Genomic DNA, 13,057 nt, shown 5'->3' on the forward strand with positions numbered 1-13,057 from the left:
AGCCCTCTACATAGGAGATGACATCTTCTGTGCGGGTACCCTCGTCTCGTCCTGCTGGGTGGTCTCTGCTGCCCACTGCTTCTTCCGCAGGTACAGTAGAAATACAGCATATAGACACTACAGATGTATGATCTTAATTTTATCACTTTGTTGCAGGATAACTTTTCTGCAATGCAGGTCATTTAAAACTTGTAGTTTATTTGAGGTTTGAAAAGGCTTCTGAAGTTTGTAATTTCCACATACGAAAAATGTGCACTATATATACAATAGTATGTGGACACCCCTTCAAATGAGTCTATTCTGTTATTTCCGCCACACCCGTTTTTGACAGGTGTATAAAATTGAGCAGACAACCATGCCATCTCCATAGACAAACATTGGCAGTAGAATGGACTTTCTGAAGAGCTCTGGGACTTTCAACGTGGCGCCGTCATAGGATGCCACCTTTCCAACTGGTCAGTTTGTCAATTTTCTGCCCTGTTAGAGCTGCAACACTCACTACCGAGTTCCAAATTGCCTATGGAAGCAACATAGCCGTACACAAGCTTAAGATCACCAATGTGCAATGCCAAGCGTCGGCTGGAGTCCGACGGATGAATCTGGGTTTGGCGGATGCCAGGAGAACGCAACCTGCCCAAATGCATAGTGCCAACTGTAAAGTTTGGTGGAGGAGGAATAATAGTGTGGGTCTGTTTTTCATGGTTTGGGCTAGGCCCCTTAGTTCCAATGAAGGGGAAATCTTAACACTACAGCATACAATTACATTCTGTACAATACTATGACTTCAACTTTGTGGATAAAGTTTGGGGAAGGCTCTTTCCTGTTTCAGCATGACAATGGCCCCTGTGCACAAAACGAGGTCCATACAGAAATGGTTTGCCGGGATCGGTGTGGAAGAACTTGACTGGCCTGCACAGAGCCTTGATCTCAACCCCATCGATCACCTTTGGGATGAATTGGAATTGGAACGCAGACTGCGAGCCATGCCTAGTCTTTCAACAACAGTGCCAGACCTCACTAATGCTCTTGTGAAAAAATGGAAGTCACCACAGCAATGTTCCAACATCTAGTGGAAAGCCTTCCCAGAAGAGTGGAGGCTGTTAAAGCAGCAAATGAGGGACAAACTCTATATTAATGCCCATGATCTTGGAATGAGCAGGTGTCCACATACTTTTGGTCATTTAGTGTATCAATCCCTACAAAAATGTCCACTAACTGTAAACCACATAATAATTCACATACTGACTCAAATGAATATCCTACACCTGTACAGCACTATTTGGAGCATCGAACTTTTGTTTATATTTTTTTTCACCTGTTTGTGTTATGCAACATTGAGCCTATTAGACCGTAGAAATAGAGCATATAGAGTAGACAGTTGGACACTACATTGGCATTTGTGTTTATTTTGTCACCTGTTTGTGTGGTATGGATCTATGAGTTAGTCCTTATATTCCTTGAGGGACCATGCACATATTTAAGCCTTCTAATGAAAAAATAATAATAAATGGTTTATGATATTTCTGGGTACTTTTTACACCTTTTTCGTGATTTCCAATTGGTAGTTACAGTCTTGTCCCATCGCTGCAACTTGGCCACTCCCATCCCGAGTCGGGAGAGGCGAAGGTCGAGAGTCATGCGATGCAGTGCCTCAGACTGCTGCGTCATTCGGGAGGCCCCACATATAGGCCTTGTTAAATAAAGAATAATTCATATCTTAGGAGTTAGCATGTTGCACAGGTACGTAAAGGCAGTGGAGAGTAGGGTATTTTGTGTGATTACTTTCACATTCAACCTTTAACCTCACATTTTGGCACAGCACATCACAGACACTAGTGGTCAGTAGAGAGATGATTGACATTCTGGACTTTGACCTCAACATTTCCCGTTTTATGAACACACTATATTTAGACGCAAATATTCAGTTTGAGGAAAGCTTTTCAAATGCCCTTTGTAGGTCAATAGGGGAGGGTTTTCATGGTTACTATGGTCTTGGGTCTTTAGGTTGAAACTTTTCAGTTCAGGCACTGTATGTATCAAGCATCTCTGTAGGAGTGCTTAGGATCAGTTTCACCTTTTAGATTACAATGACAGAAATTACATGGACGGGGGGGGGGGGGACCTGGCCCTAGATCAGTACTCTTACTCTGAGATACTTGATACATAAAGCCCCAGGGTATTAATATCATACAAAATAATTGTCATTGCATTCAGTTTAATTCATGTGACATAATTACCCTACAATGTGCTACTAATGACAGAGAATGATGTGTCTGTCCTCAGTCCCCTTGTGTCAAAGATTCGTGTGATTCTGGGTCAGCATAAGTTCAACGTTACGACTCCTGACACCAAAACCTTTGGAGTGGAGAAGTACATCTTTCCAGAGCGTTTCTCTGTTTTCAATCCAACTCTCCATGACATTGGTAAATCTATTATTTCACTTTCCTATTCACTCACACTGACTATTAGCAAACACACACGCTCAAACACTCACACAAAGTTGACATTATAGCACACGCTCGTACACTGACTCACACACATCATCCAAAAACTACCACACTCGCCCACACACAGACTAACAAAAACACTCACACATGCCAGTCTGCCTGTCTGCAGCACACACTCTGTCTGCACTCACAGCTGTGCATCTTGGAACAGCTGGCTCCAATGTGAACACACACACACACTGACACACACATTTGAGTGTGACAGTCTCCGGGCATCTGCATCCATTCCGAGGGGACTTACACTTCTCTCTTTTTCTTCTCTTTTCTGAAAGCAAAACAGACATTATTCAATAGTGCAGCAATCGTTCTGTGATTTCATGATTCAACATTTGAGTAACGATGACAGTACATCATACAGTGTGCTGTAACTTATTTTGGATGTTTCACCTGATCAAGGGCGTAATCATTGGAAAATTATCAGCGGTTCTCGATTTTAACCTACTTGAAGGTTAAATACAGGTTCAGAAAAATAACACCTGCTATTGACTCCTTGTCACATTTTCCTGTGTTATGATGAGAATGTTTCTATTCCAACAGTTCTTGTGAAACTGAAAAAACAAGATGGCCGCTGTGTAAAAAAGAGCCCGTTTATACGGCCAATCTGCCTGCCCAATGAAGACATGACCTTCCCGGACCAATACTGCTGTCAGATTACTGGCTGGGGCCACATGCATGAGAGTAAGTGTTGTGTCAAAAACTTCCTTGCTTCATTGCTTCTGCTTCATTGTGTGTCTTTCCCTCTAGTGTGGTGGTCAGATATGTCATTATGGTCTTGAATGTTTTCATATCACCTTGAAAACTACACGGTAACATCTCAAATAGGCATATATGCATCATATCCAATCATGTGCGCTCCCATATAGGCACCTCCTTCCTATTCATATCTTTACATGAATGTCTCATGGATGACACTGTTTCCATATGACCAAATGCTTATAGTATATGACTATATCCCTTTCATTACTGATTTGTTTGTCTTATTTTTCCAAAGAGGCAAATAAATACACCAACCTGCAGGAGGCCGGGGTGAGGATTGTCCCGTTTGAGAGGTGTAACCTGCCTGAAGTCTACGGCAACCATGTGACCTCCAACATGGTCTGTGCCGGGACCAACCGATGTGTGGATGCTTGCCAGGTAATGGTGCATAGATCTAGGGCTCTCTGGACCCAAATTGGGATAGAATGATTTAGATAATATTTTCTTGTAGATGGTACAGCCAGCCATGAGATAACGATGTGTATTGTGTGAATCAGGATTAATCACATCCGGCCGTGATTGGGAGTCCCATAGGGCTGCGCACAATTGGCCCAGCGTCGTCCAGGTTTGGCCAGGGTAGTCCGTCATTGTAAATAAGAACTTGTTCTTAACTGACTTGCCTAGTTAAATAAAATATATATATACTGTATAATATGGAGGAACCACTGGGCAAAGTTTACAGAACAAGCAGCTCTGCCTATACGCATTTTTCCCTATGCTCTATGGTAACATTTGTAGAATTGCAGCACATTAACTTTAATGCTGAAATTGTTCTCTCCGCCGTCAAAATGGAGGCCACTAAAATGTTTTGCCCTCAAGATGAGGGTGGGGGTGAGGGGGCCCCAACCAAATCTAGCTTACAGCTCCCAAAATGCTAGTGGCGCTTTTGGTTCACAGAACATGCACATGGAGGCTGCTGTAAGAAATGCATGGCCTTCAGTTGCTTTCTCTTTAATATAAAGTTATGGTTAACTTCCCACCTTGTTTATGTGTTGTAATGACAAATACTTTGTTTAGGTAGGAATGGAATTGGTTTATATTGGTGTGTGTAATATAAAGTTTCAAGGGGATGACTCATTGTTTGTTGTTTGTGTGTGTGTGTGCGTGTTTGTGTGTGTGTGTCTGTGTGTGTGCCGCTCTGCATATGTGTGTTCCCCCAGGGTGACTCAGGAGGCCCCCTGGCTTGTGTGAAGGATGATGTCAGCTTCCTGTATGGAGTTATCAGCTGGGGCGATGGCTGTGGAAAGACTGGGAAGCCTGGCGTCTACACCAAAGTCGTTAACTATGTGAACTGGATCAACACAATTATCAAGCGCAAGCCCAAGTCTAAATAAATGGACATTACAGCTAGTATTTTTTATATGTACTATGTGTACATACTGTGGAGGAATAGTGATATTTACACAACTGTGAAATAAATATTATTTTGTGACTGAATAAACATTTTAAATGTTGTTAAACGTGTATGTCCACCTGTCTTGAAAAATCGTAATTTGATGAAGGGGTCCCTATAACTGCACATTATTTCTGTCTTAGTGAACCACTCCCAGATGATAACAATTTCATATTTTATTAATTGGAATTAATATTAGTCAATTTCAAGCAGATTTTATTATACTTATATTTCGGTTAAATATCACCTCTTGAAAAATCACCTGCTGAAAAAATATCCAGGAAAATGTCTTAATTGGGTGTGTGCGGTTCTGTGTGTTGGTGCCAGAGGGGGGTGCACGAAACGAGTGTGCGCCCCTCACCAGTAGTCTAAAGCTATTTTGAAAGTGACCCCTCATTCGGGCACGGGACAGCGACACTGCAGCTGTTTGGAACCATGACTGAAGATGACGGATTCGGTTGTCGTGGAAGGATATGTCAAATTCAGAGATGGAAAAAAGGTGTTTACAAAACGAAATAATTAATTGAATTAGCATGTGCTTCAAAGTTATTCGGCATATTAACGCTAGCGTCTATTTTGTACGCTTATCTCTTTCAGTGGAAGACTAGGTGGGTCGTACTTCGCAAGCCATCGCCTGTAGCAGGTACGTCGCTCATTCTGTTCGACATTTCAACGCGCGTAATACCATACACGTTGTTGGAATAACAGCGCACAGCTTTACAACGTTTGTCTTTGTTAAATGTATGTGGTAATTTAAAACCATTTCATTCGGAAGTTTACTGCCGTGGTCTATTACTACCCTAGTAAATTGATAAATAATTTATGTTTGTCATTTACTAAACATCCCAAACGAAAAGCAACTGGAAACGAAGTTTCATTACTGCATGCCATGGAATGAAATATGTTCTCGTGCATAGGCCACTGTGCTGATATCAGATAGGTTTGAATTTCAGGTTGCTCATTCAGAACTTTGGCTATCCCGGTGGCCCCTGTATTAAAGTTCATGTGTTCTGGTAGGCTACTAGGCTACATTTACAGAGGCTTCTGCAGCGTGTAAATAACTGGTGTATAAAATCAGAGTCGCACATCCATATGTATAAACTCCCAAGTAATTGATTGGTTAAAACGCCAACGTTTCAGGAATCACTGTGCCTTCTTCAGGGTATAACTGGTTTATAACCATGAATATCAGTCAATTAAGCTGTAAATACAATGTAGAAAATGTAGGCCTATAGTAAAATGTCTTTAATTATAAAGAATTTAAACTATAGTCTTCTGATTGGAAGTGATTACCCTTACTATGTTATAATTATTGTGTTTATTTATTATATGTTCAGATAATGCACTCTAGTGAAGTGTTGACTTTTCTTCAGTGCATCTTATTGTGATTGTGGGATACCACATGAATAGCCTTCTATTCTCCAATGGAAATCATTTGCACGCATTGAAGACTTGCAGGGCAGCGGGCGCCAACTGTTTTGCACCATTGACTGACATTTCATGCTTTAAAGTGGGGTAACTCAAAAAGACATGGGCTTTCATGCTCTTCCGCACTTTGATTATGCAACCGCAGTGGAAATAGATGGAGCAGCCATATTGTGTTACACTATAGCCTCCTTCTCTTTGCCTATCTGGGCTCTGACCGTCCCTAGGTGTTTAATGGACTAGGCCGAGGTTGGATGCAACCATTCCTCGTCCCTTTGAAGTCCCTGTTATCTCAGCTGTCCGCAGTCATGCATGAGCTGTGTGTGTGTGTGTGTGTGTGTGTATGTGTGTGTGCGCTTGGCGCCAGTGTGTATGTGACAGAGATAATAAAAGGTCTTGTTTTGTCAGTTGACACTGTGATTGTACTTCGAAAGTGCCAAAGAGAGGTGCGAGGAGGCCTCCGTCACCGACTACTGTCTATCTTCACCGTGCCTGTACAGCCACAGTAAATGCCAAGCACTCAAGATATCTGTAGGCTACCCTCTGACTTTCATGCCGTGTCAAAGGGTACTGGTACTTACAGTAGGCCTGTTATCGTTTTATCACCTTGAGCGATGATGAGACTGGACTAGAGAACAATCAGCATGTTTTAAATGGCATAGGCCTATTATGGGATTTAGCCATGTCTTATACAGGAGCCAGGTGCTGTCAACAGGCTGGCTGAAAGTGCAAAAGTAGCTTATGGAGTTATTGTGTTGAGTGTAGCATTCCAGGATTTTATAGTGAAGTCAGAGTCCTTTTGATCTTTTAGAAGCAGGCTTGACAATATGGACCATTTATTTCAGCCATATTTCTTCCCTAGACAGCAGGGATCCACTAAAGTCGAGTATAAGAACTGACATATTCTAATGTTACTCTCTTTTTTTCCCCTCCCCATCTCGTCCTCTCACATCCGAACAGTCAGTACAGTACACTACACTTCAATTTAGTACAGTGCAATATAATACAGTACAGGACGATATGATACGATACAATACGATACACATTTAACTTTTTTGCCTAACTGTTCAACCTGTTTTTTTAAAAGCTCAAATTGATTCTCACTTCACCCTATTCCCTGGAAAGTGTCTCAGTACTATGGTAACTCAATGTATAACACACTTTTCTGGTTTTATTTAAGTTCCTGTCATACATGCTTTTCAACCGTTCGCTGCCTGCACCCGCACGCCCGACTAGCATCACCACCCTGGATGGTTCCGACCTAGAATATGTGGACATCTATAAGTACCTAGGTGTCTGGCTAGACTGTAAACTCTCCTTCCAGACTCATATCAAACATCTCCAATCTAAAATCAAATCTTGAGTCGGCTTTCTATTCCGCAACAAAGCCTCCTTCACTCACGCCGCCAAACTTACCCTAGTAAAACTGACTATCCTACCGATCCTCGACTTCGGCGATGTCATCTACAAAATAGCTTCCAACACTCTACTCAGCAAACTGGATGCAGCTTATCACAGTGCCATCCATTTTGTTAGTAAAGCACCTTATACAGTACCACCCACCACTGCGACCTGTATGCTCTAGTCGGCTGGCCCTCGCTACATATTCGTCGCCAGACCCACTGGCTCCAGGTCATCTACAAGTCCATGCTAGGTAAAGCTCCGCCTTATCTCAGTTCACTGGTCACGATGGCAACACCCACCCGTAGCACGCGCTCCAGCAGGTGTATCTCACTGATCATCCCTAAAGCCAACACCTCATTTGGCCGCCTTTCGCTCCAGTTCTCTGCTGCCAGTGACTGGAACGAATTGCAAAAATCGCTGAAGTTGGAGACTTTTATCTCCCTCACCAATTTCAAACATCTGCTATCTGAGCAGCTAACCGATCGCTGCAGCTGTACATAGTCTATAGGTAAATAGCCCACCCAATACCTCATCCCCATACTGTTTTTATTTATTTACTTTTCTGCTCTTTTGCACACCAATATCTCTACCTGTACATGACCATCTGATAATTTATCACTCCAGTGTTAATCTGCAAAATTGTAATTATTCGCCTACCTCCTCATGCCTTTTGCACACAATGTATATAGACTCTCTTTTTTTCTACTGTGTTATTGACTTGTTAATTGTTTACTCCATGTGTAACTCTGTGTTGTCTGTTCACACTGCTATGCTTTATCTTGGCCAGGTCTTTATCTTGGCCAGAACTTGTTCTCAACTAGCCTACCTGGTAGACTGTGAGCTAGGTTCCTGGACACAGATTAAGACTAGTCCTGGACTAAAAAGCACTTTCATTGGAGGTTTCCTTTGAACATGCTTTTAAGTTGTCGTCTGTGTCCAGAAAACTGAACCTGTATGTTACAGACCATCAGTATTTTGTCAATTGTAAGGTTTTTGTTATGTTCTCTTTTTTCTCCCCATTTTCCTAGACTGTTTGGTACTTCTCGTCTACAAAGACAAGTCGGATAAAGCCCAGGGCCACCGGGAGAAGGGCAGCATCACCTTGGAGGATATCTGTGGACTGGAGACAGGTCTCTCCTATGAGGGGGTAAACTACACGCTGGCTATCCTCTGCCTGGGCCAGGTTGCTGTGCTGGGCTTCGACGGCAAGGAGGCTCTGCTGGCCTGGGATATCCGCATCCGCTACAGTCTTGGTGAAGGTAGGACACTTTCTTTTCTGAAGTTGTTAACAACCAAACATCCCTTTTGGGAGCGTTAATTAATTTGGGGTTTTGTTTTTGTACTAGATTCGCCTTCTTTTTTTCTTTCTTTTCCTTCTTTTTTTTTAGAACCAAAGAATAAATGAATAGGTGTGCAAAACCATAGGTCTTTTCCACTTTGAAGTTTTAACTTCCAAAAGGTTTTGGCCCAAAGTCTTAGGCTTTTGTGTTTCTGTGGTTGAATCAACATGGGGCCAAAACAAAGCCTGGGGCTAAGAAAGTGTTATGCCACCAGGTAGGTAGTAGATAATATGTATTACTCTGTGAGGCGCTGCGTCCAATCAGCTTAGTATAACTTGACCTGGCACATCGGTATCTGCTACAGCATAGGCAAAAGGTAGTCTGATGCGTAGGTCCTTGTTGACAGTGTTCTCCAATTACATGCTCTTCTGGGTGACCCATGTGTTGTGTAATATGGATTCATGTAACATGGGCATCAAACCAAATAATGTTATAGTGAGGTGTTTTAGATGTCAGTTTCATAACTGATTTAGTGTGGAAACAAAGGTTATAGCGGGTTGTGTCTGATAATATCCCTGTCAGCATCTGGAAATACCTATTCATTTACATCTGCTGGTGTTGTTTTAAATGTTTATTAATGCAATTCAGATTTTGTAGGAATCTCAATTACTCCACAGAGTCCAACTGATTTGTGTTGTGGAACAAATGAGTGTAAAAGAGGTCACAAATCACAGAGGTAATTCATATATTGTGTGGAGGATAATTGGAATGGTCAGGCGAACATATCACAGCTGCCCTGTGCTGTGTGTGTCTGTGTGTCCAAAGTTTATGCCAATTTGTGTGTGTGTGTACAATGTGTATGCCAATGTGTGTCTGTTCCACTCCACTGTGTATGTGTTCCACTGTGTGTGTGTGTGTGTGTGTGTGTACGGATTGTCGTGCTCTGGTCTGAAGTGTGTCCAGGCACGTAGAAATGTCACCTGCCAGCCCGTGGCTGAGGTCTGCTGTGTGCCAGCGCTTTTGTTGTGAGTTGTGTCACCCCATGAATCTCTTCAACTGAGCGTTGATGTGACGGGACTGGCCGACATTTTTTCATCATCGAAGCCATCAATCTCTCACCTAACAGAGTTTACTCACTGGTATCAGTCATGTGTTTTAATATAGTTACTGTTTAGCATCGAGGAACTCCAACCTATACACATACTCAATCCCTGTTTCTCAAAGACTTACAATTCACATACACGCACGCACACGCGCGCGTACGCACACACACGCGCGCGTACGCACACACACACCACTTAAAACAAATAGATAAACAGACACACAACACATGTTCCTACTCTGGCCAGGCCTGTCTTTCCTCTTATGTTGCTCATTAACGGAAATATTGAGTCCATTACATTGTTGTTAGTGACAGGCTCTGATTGATTACGTTTGGGTTTCGGATCTGAGCTCTACTCTGTTCTTAATTCAGCTTACTGATCTCACTCTCAATGCGCTCAACTGTTTCCCCTTCTTTTTATTGTGCAATTAAATCAAAGCCATACTGGAGCAATAATGTTTGGAATGAAATAGTTTTCTCTGTCCCTCTATAGTTATTGCCTACCATTAAAGCCGAGGGAGGCATAGTCTATGATGGGATGCGTTTTTATAAAGTCAATGACCTCATTTGTTTTTATTGTCTTTTGTTTAAGTGGTTTTCAACTTCTCCTCTTCTCTGTCCAGTCCATAGGTTTAGCGTTGGCATCTTACCAGGCACCAAGTTGGAGAGTGGGCCTGCGATCCTTCACTTGTGTAACAACCTACTGGTTCTGGCCAGGGACATCCCCCCTGTTATCATCGGCCAGTGGAACCTCCCGGACCTACGCAGATATGGACCCGTACCAAGTGGCTTCGTCTTTGAGGGGGGAACGCGCTGCGGCTACTGTGAGTTGACTGATGTTGCTGTTGTGGTCGCGCTACGTCTATTAACCATTGTGCCATTCTGTTGCCTAACGAAAAAAGAAGAATGGCATCGTCACTGGTGCTTTCCAGTTCGACATTTGGCTTCGGGCATGTGGATCCTTTGAACCTAAACCCAATAAGTTTAGACCTGGACTGTTTTCTAAGAACTGGCACAATCATCTATGTCTATGTGATCTGATTAAGTACCATGGAAGTAGGAAAGAGGATGCATCTGCTTGAGCGAAGTTATAAGAATACTAATCCAACACAGTACATAACAGTATGTAGCAAGAGAGAATGATCCCCCCCCCCCCCAGTAAAACGTTGATAGGGTCAAATGGCACTCTGGCATTTTCTGTAGGTTATTATTTCCGATGACCTACTTTGAAAGGACAAAAGGCTTGATTTTATTGATCTAAGATGATGAGATTTTAATGACTGGAAAGTGGACAGTTACAGAAGTGCATTCAAACTACACGTTTGTCTTGTTTCACACCTCATTCACATGCAGAGTATGTTGACTTGTTCTTTCAGCCTGTTGTATCACACCACAAGTTGGTCTAACTGACATGTTTCTATGATTGATCTGCTCTTTGGGGCTTTTTCATTGAGAGCATGAAAGACACGTTTGGCATTTCGGAGGATTAAATCATTACACTTCCATGGGTTTTTACTCTTAGATTCCTCTACCCTGTTGGAAGAGCTGGCATCAATCAGACAGAGAACATTAGTGTCTGAACTACGACTAGTGACTAGAGGGATGAACAGAGTTGCTGGGTGTTTCTTCATTTTTCAGACTCCAGTGTAGCTCTCCTTGGGGCCAACTCACATTAAATGTGCTCAATGGTGTTTGGCGAGACAGAAACATGCAAATGTATCTTTGTGTATATGAAGTATTGTTTATTGCATCTGCTTTGGTAACAACATGAGATAAAGGACTTGGTGTCATAGGCGATTTTGTTTCACTAAGCTTGCAGGCTTTGAAGAGAAATCCAATCTCAGTTAGCCTTGGTCCAGCAAGACTTAATCTGTAAATATAAAAAAGTCAATGAGAAGTCATACTTGAGAAATCAGAGAGCGCATTAAGTTCATTTCCATATCTGAAACATGGGTATGTGATTTGCGGTATGGTATTTTGCAGTTTAAATCCTGGAATAAACACAAAACCGTTAGAGGGGGAATGGACGCGTGTCAACACCTGGAGCGGACACAGACAGGCACGCAAAGTACGCCACATAGCTGAAGACACCAATATTAATACACACGATCCACTGGAAACACGAGACTCCCAGTATGTGAACCGTGATTTATTTAGCTCCATTCAGTCTTCCACTAGAGGCACAACTTAATATCGTGAAGGTCACATAGGGGAGAGTTTTCCAATCCATGCGTCGTAAAAAAAGGAAAGCACATCCCTTTTTTAAAGATGGGAAAAATGTGCGTGTGTTTGTGTGCACATGGGATCTACAGTGCATTCAGAAAGTATTCAGACCCTATCACTTTTTCCACATTTTGTTGCATTACAGCCTTATTCTAAAATATATGTTGTTGTTTTATACCCTCATCAATCTACACACAATACTCCATAATGACAAAGCAACACCAGGTTTTTAGAACGTCGAGACTTGAGATTTGAGACAAGAGACTTGTCCCGAGGCCAGTCCTGCGTTGACTTGGCTGTGTGCTTAGGGTCGTTGTCCTGTTGGAAAGTGAATCTTCGCCTCATTCTGAGGTCTTGAACGCTCTGGAGCAGGTTTTCATCAAGGATCTCTCTGTACTTTGCTCCGTTCATCTTTCCCTCGTTCCTGACTAGTCTCCCAGTTCCTACGTCTGAAAAACATCACCACAGCATGATGCTGCCACCACCATGCTTCACCGTAGGGATGGTGCCAGGTTTCCTCCAGACGTGGAGGATTTGCTTACGTCTGGCCTCTCTACCATGAAGGCCTGATTGGTGGATTGCTGCAGAGATGGTTGTCCTTCTAGAAGGTTCTCCCATCTCCACAGAGGAACACTGGAGCTCTGTCAGAGTGACCAACGGTTTCTTGGTCACCTCCCTGACCAAGGCCCTTCTCTTCCGATTTCTCAGTTTGGCCGGGCGGCCAGCTCTAGGAAGTCTTGGTGGTTCCAAACTTCTTCCATTTAAGAATGATGGAGACTGTGTTCTTGGGGACCTTCAATGCCGCAGAATTTATTTTGTACCCTTCCCCAGATCTGTGCCTCGAAACAATCTTGTCTCGGAGCTCTACAGACAATTCCTTCGCTGCAGTACTTATTTACACGCCAGTCTAAAACCCTGTCCCCGCAGCGAATGGCGGCTCCCTGGTTTGGTACTATGGTTCAGACTT

The 13,057-nt window shown here is 42.8% G+C and overlaps 2 protein-coding genes across 2 annotated transcripts in view; both read left to right on the forward strand.

The window, feature by feature from the left end:
- The window catches only part of LOC109906554 (hepatocyte growth factor activator-like), a 16,053-nt gene extending 11,335 nt beyond the window's left edge, over positions 1–4,718 (forward strand). Inside the window, exons 8-12 of the mRNA XM_020504301.2 lie at positions 1–90; positions 2,284–2,423; positions 3,045–3,185; positions 3,499–3,641; positions 4,424–4,718. The exon at positions 1–90 is cut by the window's left edge and continues 196 nt beyond it. Coding sequence (XP_020359890.1) covers positions 1–90; positions 2,284–2,423; positions 3,045–3,185; positions 3,499–3,641; positions 4,424–4,597 — 688 coding nt within the window. The 3' untranslated portion in view covers positions 4,598–4,718. The remainder of the gene's footprint in view (positions 91–2,283; positions 2,424–3,044; positions 3,186–3,498; positions 3,642–4,423) is intronic.
- Positions 4,719–5,030: 312 nt separating this feature from the next.
- Positions 5,031–13,057, forward strand: part of LOC109906556 (protein Dok-7) — a 47,995-nt gene continuing 39,968 nt past the window's right edge. Inside the window, exons 1-4 of the mRNA XM_020504302.2 lie at positions 5,031–5,155; positions 5,254–5,299; positions 8,514–8,744; positions 10,491–10,691. Of these exons, the coding sequence (XP_020359891.1) occupies positions 5,102–5,155; positions 5,254–5,299; positions 8,514–8,744; positions 10,491–10,691 (532 nt within the window). The 5' untranslated portion in view covers positions 5,031–5,101. The remainder of the gene's footprint in view (positions 5,156–5,253; positions 5,300–8,513; positions 8,745–10,490; positions 10,692–13,057) is intronic.

Source organism: Oncorhynchus kisutch, linkage group LG16 (genome assembly GCF_002021735.2).
Source record: "Oncorhynchus kisutch isolate 150728-3 linkage group LG16, Okis_V2, whole genome shotgun sequence".
Classification (NCBI taxonomy): domain Eukaryota; kingdom Metazoa; phylum Chordata; class Actinopteri; order Salmoniformes; family Salmonidae; genus Oncorhynchus; species Oncorhynchus kisutch.